The 12,025-nt window shown below is 37.4% G+C and overlaps 1 protein-coding gene across 1 annotated transcript; it reads left to right on the forward strand.

The window, feature by feature from the left end:
* The first annotated feature begins 9,764 nt into the window (after positions 1 to 9,764).
* LOC137748075 (uncharacterized) lies at positions 9,765 to 10,377 on the forward strand. Its single transcript, XM_068488169.1, has 2 exons — positions 9,765 to 10,089; positions 10,349 to 10,377. The coding sequence occupies exons 1-2, from the start codon at positions 9,765 to 9,767 to the stop codon at positions 10,375 to 10,377; spliced, it is 354 nt and encodes a 117-aa protein (XP_068344270.1).
* Positions 10,378 to 12,025: the final 1,648 nt, after the last annotated feature.

Genomic DNA, 12,025 nt, shown 5'->3' on the forward strand with positions numbered 1-12,025 from the left:
TTTTGGACAAATGTTGTTTCATTTTAAAGTTAATCAATAAAAAAATTGTTTGATAAAATTAAAATATCTTATTTTTAAAGAAACTTTAACGAAAAGCTCCTAGTACTATTCACTTTAACGAAAAACCACATTCTTACACTAAAAAGTCAATCATGGTACTATTTACTTTATCCTTTATTTTGTCATTATCGTTAAAACTCAAAGTTTTCAAACTCTTTTTATTAGTTTTCCTTATTTTTAAAGCAATGACCTCCAAATAACATCTATGAATTACTTTTAAAAGCTGTTTTTATAAAAAGCGGGGAGCCTTCAATAACTATTTTTAATTCATGTAATACCCTCATTAATTTTTAAAAATGACAAAAGGACATTATTTATCATTCTACATAAATTTTTTCCTTGAAAAACAAAGTAATTGTCACCACCTACCACTAAAACCACTAACTTTACATTGCCACCGCCACCACAATCGTCACTACCACTACCATCACCACCATTGCCACGACAATTCCCATTACCACAACTTTTATTATCATCACCGCCCCCGCCTTCACCACAACCACCATCGCCACTGCCACTATTATAACATTTGTGCATCAACCACCACACCCCACTATTCACACCACCACTATACCTTTACAATTATTCTTGTCATCACTACCACCACCGTTAGCCCCACAGCCACTGCCATTACTATTGTCACTGCCATTGCAACCATAGTCATTGCCACCACCTACGACTGCAACAACCAACCTTATATCACTACCTTCATCAACACCAGCATCATTGTCATTGTCATTATCATCGCCAATAGCACTACAATCACCACCACTGCCGTTATCACCGCCCACACTACTATGTCCATTTTTGTCATTATTTATGATTATATCACTTTACATTATGACACACCCCAACCAGAGTCGAGGCATGCTGGCCGACACTCAAATGTGACATAACCAAAAAGGAAAGTGAAACATAAAAATATGGATAAATTTAAACTAAAGCTAACATTTATTAAATCTAAAGTAAAGATTGCGCAGTAGTGGGAAGAACCCATAAAACACAAGTGTTCAGAGTATAGACGACAATACAACAAAAGTAGAGAAGTTGAAACTAGTTAAGGTACTTATTACACAACCGGAAATAATCTCCTACATTTATTTGTGGAAATGTCAGAACCGCCCGAAATCCCTCGTATGCCACAGAGAATTCAGCTAGCTAAGTTCTGGAGGGGCGAAAAACAGAAGGTGAGTAGGCAAAAACAAAGGCTATAAAACACATTTATTTTCTGAACATACTAACCCCTCGCCATAAAACACGTATAGTTTCCAGAAAATCATACTACATATAAGTATGAAATCAAATGTAAATCAACACTAATTCCAGAAATACGTCAATCATAATATCTCAACTGTAGCATAAGTAAATCAAGTGTTCATCAATCTATGCTTACACACGAGTTCATGCAAAGGGATTCTGACATGAACAAGATTGGGTGTAATCATAATATACGCTTTAGTATTACAATCACATGAAGACTGGCACTAGGCGCATCACATACGAGTTGGAGTTGCCTATTGCAACCTGTATGACAGGATTGTCACCTACAATGGATCCAAGGTGAACGTGCGGTGCGATGTGAACATACAAGTGAAGCCTGGCCCAGGCCCAGGCGAGTACTACACCGATGCAAGCATGCATGATGAGCAAGTATAATGTATATGAACAAGCCTTGACAATATATATATCTCAACAATATAATGGCATTTTTAAACTTATATAAAACATGGCATGATAGGCATAAAATTAATCAAAACACCCTGAGCTGATATCACATGTCCCAAGAATGACACATGATCCAGCTAGAACTAGCATTTACAATTGATTCTCCCTTAGCTTCTTCAAAACCAGACGTAAGTGTCTAGCATGGTCAGCCTCGCTCTTAAAATACACCAAAATGTCATCGATGAAGACAATTACGAACCTGTCAAGATACGGACGAAATACCTGATTCATCAGGTCTATAAAAGCTACTGGAGCATTAGTTAACCCGAATGGCATCACAAGAAACTCATAATGACCATATCAAGTATGGAAGGCTATTTTCGGAACATTATCACTTCTAATCTTCAGTTGATAATAACCAGACCTTAGATCAATTTTTGAGAAAACGCAAGCACCACGAAACTGATAAAAAAGATCATCGATTCAAGGCAACAGATAATGGTTTTTAATTATCACCCAATTCAGCTGTCTGTAATCGATACATAGCCTCAATGTTTCGTCTTTCTTTCTCAAAAAACAAGACTGGAGCTCCCCAAGGGGAAGTGCTCGACTAAATAAACCCCTTATCAACAAGTTCTTGCAATTGATTTTTTAATTCCCTCAACTCCGCATGAGCCATACGATAAGGAGTTAGAGAAATAGGGTATGTACCTGGAATTAGGTCGATGGTGAACTCCACTTCACGATCCGATGGTAGGCCAGGTAAATCGTCAGGAAAAACATTAGGAAAATGTCTGACTACCCGAACATCTTCCACACGAGCAAGAGTCTCCTCAGTCATCATTACATGAGCTAAGTAGCATTGACAACCCTTCCTCAACATCCGTTTTGCCTTCATGGTAGAGATAACTCTGTGTTTCATACCACTATGTTCGCCGACAAAAGTTACAATAGGCATGCTTGGTCGATGGAAAGTAACAATTTTCTGGCTACAATTCAACATTGCATAATTGTAATCTAACCAATCCATGCCCAAAATAACATCGAAGTCAACGATGTTTAAGGGAACAAGATTAGCTGGCATTACTATGTCCTCGATAAGAACGGGACATCCTCGGTACTCCCAACTAACATAACAAATTTCACCTTTAGGCATCGAGAACTCCAAATCATAATCGAGGGGGAGTAGGGTGAGGTTGAGTTATTTGAGCAAACATATGGGAAATAATCGAATAAGTAGCACCCGAGTCAATTAAAATTCCAGCAAAGTGGCCAAGAACATTCAACATACCCATGATCAAGTCGGGATTACTCTGAGCATCAAGAATGGTGATGTTGTTGATGTGACCCTGCACTTGATGTCTGCCTCCACGACCTCTATTCGCCTATTTCTGATTGTCGCGTCCTTGATTACTTTGACCCTGATTGTTTTGATTAGTCTGCCTACCCAAGCCGCCACTGCTAGAAGCTACATTAAGAGTTTGGTACTATCCTCTAGCATACCACTATGCTCCACCACCCTGGTATGGTGTATAACCTCCTGGTACTGCTGATAGCCACCCTGGCAATATGGAACATCAGGTGGGTACTGATACGCTCATCCCGGATACTGGGGTATGTTGCCCTAGTAATGGAAAACACCACCATAACCTGTCTGCTGGTAGGTACCAGGTCCTAGAATCTATTGTAAATGAACTATATGTAGTAGTGTAGAAGGCTGATTTTTTTTATTCTGAGGGCATTGATTAGATTTGTGCCCTATCTAACCGCATGTGTAGCATCTACTACTTCTTCTCTTACATTCACCGTAGTGACGATTATTGCACCTGTGGAAAAATTAAGCACCAAAATTGTTAGGGTTCCTTTGATTCTAAAAACGGGAACTGTCAATGGATTTGCCGCCCCTTCGAGGTGTATTGGAACTTAAACCACCACTAGATGATCCAGAACTATTACCGCTTCTCTTAAAATGCTGAGTCTTTCGAGGACCAAAGGATGACTGCCCCATGTTATTATTCTTCTAAGTATTACTATTATTCTCTTCATCATCACGGTTATTCTTAGAATCTTCAACACGAAGCAGAATCTCAAAGAATTCTTGGTAGGTGGAGCATGGAGTAAAAGCCGCCAAATAACGTAGTCGTTTATGAGTCATCTTCTTAAATTGACGAAGCATCTCTCTGGGATTCTCAGCGATAGCTGGATTATATCAAGATAAATCAGTGAACCTTCGGTGATACTATATGGCTAACATTTTACCCTGCTTCAATTCTATGAATTCGTCTCTCTTTCGATCTTGGTATTCAGGAGGTGTGAACCTGGCCTCAAATAAGCGCCTGAAAACATCCTAGCTCATGGCATCCTGAGCAAACAACGGGCGTGACTCCTGAGCCTATCATGATTCTGTTCCCAGACGAAAGAACCAAGTCACTATTTCGACCCATCGCTCCGCTAGAAGATTCCCTTGTAACTACATAATGCGAAAAGTCTTTTCAACATGGTCGATCCATTCCTCGAACTTCTCAGGTCCTTCGTTGCCAAAGAAATTATTTATCTGAAGATAGGACATGGTTTCTAAGGTAGTCTTTTAAGGAGGACGAAGTGTTGACTGAATAGCGCTGACAATAGTGTAACATCCCACGTCGACCAACAGAGAAGGGGTGATGTGCCTTATATGTAAATGCCCACCTCCATATAGCATGAAGCCTTTTGGGGACTCACTGGCTTCGAATTCCGTGGAAACTTCGAAGTTAAGTGAGTTAGGGCTAGAGCAATCCCATGATAGGTGACCCACTAGGAAGTTGCTCGTGAGTTCCTAGAAATAAAACCGTGAGGGCATGACCCAAAGCGGACAATATCATGCTACGGCGGAGTCGGTCTGGGATGTGACAAATAGCCTCACCGAGTTGCCCAAAATCAGGAAAGTTTGTCTCATAAGGGACAGGTGGCGCTCTACGAGGTGGCATGATTTTGACATAAGAGATAAAAAAGTATTAGGATCTATAACACATACGAGGAATGCAGGACTACCAAACCTATGCTCTGACACCAAACTAACACACCCCAACAAGAGTCGAAGCATGCTAGTTGACACCCAAATGTGACGTAACCAAAAAGGAAAGTAAAGCATAAAAATATGGATAAATTTAAACCAGAGCTATCATTTATTGAATCTAAAGTAGAGAGTGTGTAGTAGTGGGAAGAACCCATAAAACACAAGTGTTCAGAGCATAGATGACAGTATGGCATAAGTAGAGAAGTCGAAACTAGTTAGGGTACTTATTACACAATTGGAAATAATCTCCTACATTTATTTGTGGAAATGTCAAAACTGCCCGAAATCCCTCATATGCCATAGAAAATTCAGCTAACTAAGTCTTAGAGGTAGGGGTAGGTTTGGTTCCGTTTGGTTCGGTTTTTTTGCCAAAATCGAAAACCAAACCAAAATTACTGTTTGGGTCAGTAATACATCTTCCAAAGGAGTATAAATAAAATCAAAGTCCCATTTGAACATAATCGTCAAAATAAGCATTCCAAATTTCTAATAGAATCATCAAAGACAATGAAAATAAATATTCAATTCAAAGTCCAATTATAATCAAGTCTTCCAAAGTCCAAAGTTAAATAAATATCAAAGTTCAAATCTTCCAAATGTCCAAACTTAAAATAAACATCAAAGTTCAAGTCTTCCACACCTAAAATAAACATTCCAAAGTTTAAGTCTTCCACACCTAAAATATCATTCATGAAGGCCTGGTAATTTAGAACTTCCCCTGATTTCGTAATGCACAGTACAACTACCTCAACACCTGCACCATAATGAATCAAAGCCTCAAAATTATTCACTTCAACCTTCTACATTGTTTTTTCAACGCAACAATAGTAGGATTTTATAGATAAGAGCCAAAAGTTTTACACGTAAAGGCACACAAACCCTCAGGCACCCTTCTACATTGTAAATGCACCCTAGATAGTAGTTAAAAGCTTAAACACCCACTATACCATTTTAACTTCATTACCAAATTCAAATGATAAAAATCACCAAAAGACCGCGTGGATGTGGAGTTATCATAGTTCATGTAACAGGTGGACACAAAAACTAATAGACGTAATCACCCAAGAAAAAGGTTTTAGAAAAGCACATTGGGACGAATAAACTACATCTTGTTTTCATGGTTTATAGATTAAAAGTTGCTTTCTAAAATCTAAACTGTATCAGTCCTCCATCCTAAGCAACCTCTCACTCTCATTCCTCCATGGCTCAGATCAGTCCATGTACTTTTCAGTCTCCAACTTAAACATATACACTTAAATATTATAGCACTACTTCTTCCATAACATACGTTCAAATTTTTCCCTTTTTTTTTTTTTTTTTTCAGAATTTTGATTTTACTTTCAAATGAGCCTTGGCGCAGAGAGCAGTGCAACAATGGTCCAAACAATCACAGAGAGCAAACATTCAAACCAAACCTCTAAAACTTTATTAAACGTGAGAGTGTGAATTTTAAACATTAACAAATTGAAAGTGAAAGTGTGAGTGTGGGTGTTAAACATTGAGAGTGTGAGTGTTAAACATTAAGAAATTAAAAGTGAGAGTGTGAGTGTTAAACATTCCAACTATAATTCTCCATCGATTTTCAGATTTCTTAGATCGTGAATAAACCCTCCAACTCACATTAAGAAATTGAAAGGCTTGACAAGCCCCAATTTTCACAACAAAGAATGAACACATATATCACTTTGTTAATCATGGATTTAATTTTTCCGCACATTTTGATCCCAACAGGTAATTAGCCATTCACAAACAAACAAACAAAAAAAAGATTAATTTTTTAAATATATTGAGTAATATTAACCAAAATTCAATACAATCATATATATATAAAAAAGAATGGAAGAAAAACCCTAATTTTAACCAAATTGAATGAAGAAATGAATTGGGGGAAACACATGGCTTTCAATCAAAGTTTTCAAACAAGAAATAATAGAGAATTTTTGATGCACCTGAGTCACTTTCGACTGACGCTGATTGCCGATGAGAGAAGTAATAACTCGTCCTGTACTCTGACCTATGTAAGACTCAGGCTTTAGAGGTTTGGTTTGAATGTAGAACATAAAATTAAACGTGAGAGTGTGAGTGAGACTAACCTTTTGTTGTGAGTGAGAATGGTCACCGTTGGGAATGAGAGATAGAATTTGAGAGAGTGATTGAATTGAAGACCAAGAGAGATAGGAGGTTGCGCGAACTGGGAGTGGGAAAACAGGAGAGACCGAGAGATGAGGAGGACCTAGGTTTAGGTTACACTCGGGGTAAAACGGTGGCGTTTTAGAATTAGGATCATTAATTAATAAAATAGCATAAAACGACGTCGTTTTGAAGAACTTCTGTTCGGTTCGATTTTCGAACCCCAGAAACCGAAACCGAAACCAAACCAGATAGATTCGATTCAGTTTGGTTTTTTCAGCCTCGGTCCGATTTTTTTTTATTTTCAGTTTTTCCAACCCACCCCTACTTGAAGGGGCGAAAAACAAAAGGGTGAGTGGGCAAAAACAAAAGTTTTTAAAACACATTTATTTTTTGAACATACTAACCCCTTGCCATAAAGCACATATAGTTTCTAGAAAATCATATTACATATAAGTATGAAATCAAATGTAAATCAACAGTAATTTCAAAAATACGCCAATCATAATATCTCAATTGTAGCATAAGTAAATCAAGTGCTCATCAATCTATGCTAACACACGTGTTCATGCAAATGGATTCTGGCATGAACAAGATTGGGTGTAATCATAATATACGCTCTAGTACTACAATCACGTGAAGACTGGTGCTAGGTGCATCACATACGAGTCGGAGTTGCCTATTACAACATGTACGACAGGACTGGCACCTACAATGGATCCAAGGTGAGCGTGAGGTGTGATGTGAACATACACGTGAAGCCTAGCCTTGGCCTGAGCAAGTACTACACTGGTGTAAGCATGCATGATGAGCAGGTATAATGTATATAAACATGCCATGACAATATATAAATCTCAACAATATAATGACATTTTTAAAATTAAATAAAACATGGCATGATAGGCGTAAAATTAATCAAAACACTTGTGGAAACTATAAAAATTTATATATTATATATATAAACAAATGCCCACTCACTGATATGTAGTCGAATCGTAGCCTCCTAGCCTTGCTTCTCTACGTACCTCCTCAGGGTAATTTTCTCCTATATGACAAACAACTATACTCATTAATTAATTAGGACATACACTAAAAGGCTATGAAAATCCCCCATAGTTTGCTCAAATGAAGGGTTTAAATGTACAAAAACATTACAAACGACGTCACGGACTTGTACACGACAACCACTCGCCGCCAGGAGGCCGGATGCGCCTACAAGTGTTGCCAGATTCCCAGGGAATATTCCGTCAAATTTGATGGAATATTCTGTTAACTTTAATGGAATATTCTCCTTCTTCTTTGGTTGTCCGCCGCCATCTGGTTCATCGTTTCTGGAAAAAGTCACCGGATTTCTGGAAATTTTTTTAAAACTTTGTATCTTCTTCATTTCTTAACCATTTTTTATGTACTTTATATGGAAATGAAGCTTATGAAGAGTAAAACAAGTCTATACATTATGGAAGTCCAAAAAGTGGACGGAAATGGACTGAAATTAGCTCAAAGCTCTCGGACCTATTTTCAACTCCTTGAAACTATGTGTTTCAATGTTGGCTTAGCTTCAAGCTTGAACTAGAGACCTCAAGGAGTTGTGTGGATGCTTCCAAATCTTCCAAAATCTTGTAACATGAACGGGAAGTCGTCGGAGAACTCACACCTGAGTTGGAGCTCCGAGTTGCTTTGAGTTGGAAGCTTAAAACATCACCATTTTAGGATTGGTTTGTACTGATGGGCTTGTGGGGATGAGAGAAGTATGATGGTGGTGGTTTGAAGTTCAATCTGTGAGGTTTGATGATGATGTATGGTTGTTGCAGAGAGGGGAGACACGCTGTGAAAGAGGAAAGAATGAGAATATGAGAGAAAAAGAGAAAGGTTTTCTAATTGGACAAAAGATAGAGACAGAAAGAGAGAGAGAGAGAGAGAGAGAGAGAGAAAGAAAGAAAGAAGCTGTCTGATTGGGTGAGAGAAATGAGGAAAGTGACTGTAACAAGTACTATTTAGTTACGATCACGAGAAAAATAAATTAAAAGCCAAATAACTAGGTCCACGTCAGGTTCCCCTTTGCCAATAAGGACATAAACGTCATTTTACATACTCGGTAAGAAATTTACATGGAAAATTAGGGACAGGCCGTCACACATTAAATTTACCAAATGCTTTTATGCAACTTTTCATTCACAACACTTTTAAAAATACAATTTATCAAACGCTCAACTGCTTTATGTTACAACTAATTATTCTTAAAGCACATCAAGTAGTTTTTTTTTTTTTTTTTTCCCTAAAGAAGAACAACAATCTCAAACTAGCCCTAAGAGGTGAAGAAGTAAATTGTTAGTGGATTCACCTAAAATCTCTCACCTCACACGTGAAGAGAATATCACTAGACTATAGTACTAATTGATAATCTATATTTAAAATCATTAAAAAAAGAATTTCATAGTTTATTTTCTTCGATTGTTTTATTTATTGTGTACGAGATGAGGATCTCCTAAGTAGATTTTTCCTTTTCAATATGGGATTCTAATTAGTGGAGCATAAAAATTTGAGTAAAGTGAGATAGAAGAGAAGAATTTTGGAAAAAGAAACGTAAATAAAGAGATAAATCCGCTTCCGTTTTGTACAATTAGTCTAAAAAGTAAAAAGAGTTCACATGTAAGATTCAACCCTTCATAAAAGCAAACCAAAAATGTAACGTAAGTTATGCACAGATGTACCAAATCCCGGATCCTAAATGCGAAGTGTCCTCAAATGGCTTCCTCAAAATCCTTATATAAACCACGCAACTCACCCCCACCCCCCCACAACATACACATCCAACACAGAGGGAACAGCAAACAAAAACACAAAAGAAAGAGAAATGGAAATGCTCAATTTTCGCTTTGCAGGTTTGGCCGTCCTTTTCATCACCGGAGTTGTATTCTCCGTTGAAATTGGCGGGGTTGTTGGGCAGTTATGCGGAGCTGACATTGGAGGACTTGTAACACAATGCGCAGCCTATGTGCAAAAGGGCACGCCCATGACAGATCCATCTGAGGCATGCTGCGAGTTGATTAGGCAAGTGGACATTCCATGCGCATGTAAGCACGTGACCAAGAAGGTGGAACAGATGGTTGACATGAATAAGGTTGTTCATGTCGTTTCCTACTGCGGTAAACCTGTTCCTAAGGGAATGAAGTGTGGAAGTGAGAACCCTAACCTAGCTCTCTCTCTCTCTCTCTCTCTCTTATTCAATTAATTTATAATCTCAATAATATATACCCACACATATAATATATAAATTATTTGTTGTAGGAGAACTTATAAGTGGTTGGACTTAACACAAAACAGAGGAATTAAACGATAATATTAATACATATACATATATATATATATATATGTTTTTCTGCAGAATTTGGTATATTGGAGATCATTGTTCTAACAAAGTTTACATATGTACTGCAGGTTATACAGTTCCTCCTGTTAGTGGTTGAAGCGTTAGATATGTGCTTGTGGTTGTAGACAAAGTGGCATCCAATGGAAGAACTAAAAAAGACTAAGTCATATGATGTAATGATATATTTGGAACAATTAATATGTACTTTATCGTTGATGTGAACTTATTCGAAGGGTCCAATATAAGGTAAATTTTTCTTTATTTTAATTTTTATTTTGTTATGAATTGTTAGATTAGGGACTCTTCAGCAACTTAATACTACGGTGCAATGATATTTCTCTTCATTTGTAAGTGAGAGGTCTTATGTTCGATTCTCGCCAAAAACGAATCTAAATCACATTATTGCTAACTCATTGTGAAGGTTAACCCACCACCTCCTCCTTTAAAAAAAAAAAATTATGAACTGCTTAGGAACAACTTCATATTTAGTTATTAATCTTTGTTTGTACTGGTAACTCCTCATTTTGTAAGTGCAATTCAAGGAATTAAGAAATTTGATTAAACAACAAACATCAACCACAGGGTGTCATCAATTATACGGAGAACTTGTTTGGCTCTTAAATTCACATTACGCCAAATTGAAGTCAGCCCAAAAAGGTAGCTCCAAACCTCGGCTCAATAGAGAATTTCTTGATCTAGTAGCGAGATGTTGCCAAATTGAAGTCAGCCCAAAAAGGTAGCTCCAAACCTCGGCTCAATAGAGAATTTCTTGATCTAGTAGCGAGATGTTGATGGCTTGGCCAAGAAACTTGAGGCTAACTGGATAAAGAATGAATCAGTCGCACGTTTAAGTTCAGAGTTCTAGTTGAAGAGGGCGAGATTTTACGACGATACAGTTTCAGCCGAGAATAATTCTAAGCACATTTAGAGAATATGCCAATGAATCATAATATTATCAGAATTTTGCAACTCGGCAGACTTGGGCATCAAGGAAATTTGTTCATATAAATACATGAGGAATTGAAACATTGAAAAGACTTTCAACTCAACGCTCTACCTGAAACCGTTCTTAGACCCCTAAGAAATAACATCCTCATCAACACATATTCAGCGTGGATTAACATCACTGGGTTGACAAATTGGTGACATATTCAGTGTGATAAACATCATTGGAGCTATAGAATCAGTCGATCTAGGAGTATCTTCAATTTGGATTAACATCACTATTATATTCCTAGTTCGATTGGTTATCTACCCAACTCTCAGCTGACGAGAAGTCTTTGATTCTTTCGTCGAAAGATGTCACTTTGTTAGCTTCCCCAACGAAATAAGGTGTTCTATGATTGGTTACTCATAGGTAATTTTTAGGGCTCAACATTCAGACGGTCAAACCACTTTCACTGTAAACATGCTCATTTCCTTTGAGAATGTTTGTCCTTACAACTTGATTCCTGTTCAGCACACATATATTTTCACAAATATAGTTGAGCAGGTGAAGGCGGTGAAGAAGATTGAATTTCGTAGCATAAGGCATAATCTTGTTTCAAGTTTTGGAACCCAAGGTTGAGAATGTTCCTTCCTTGGCCAAAGTCGCATCGATGAAAGGATAACTTTGCATGAACTTATAAGTAAATTAAACTATTTCTTATATTAAAAATTGATTTTATGATAGAATCTCAATTTCTTTTTCTCCCTCTTTTACTTGTTTGTTCTTTCTCAAATATCAGTAATTTAAACTCATATAT

The sequence above is a fragment of the Pyrus communis genome, chromosome 10, assembly GCF_963583255.1.
Source record: "Pyrus communis chromosome 10, drPyrComm1.1, whole genome shotgun sequence".
Lineage (NCBI taxonomy): Eukaryota > Viridiplantae > Streptophyta > Magnoliopsida > Rosales > Rosaceae > Pyrus > Pyrus communis.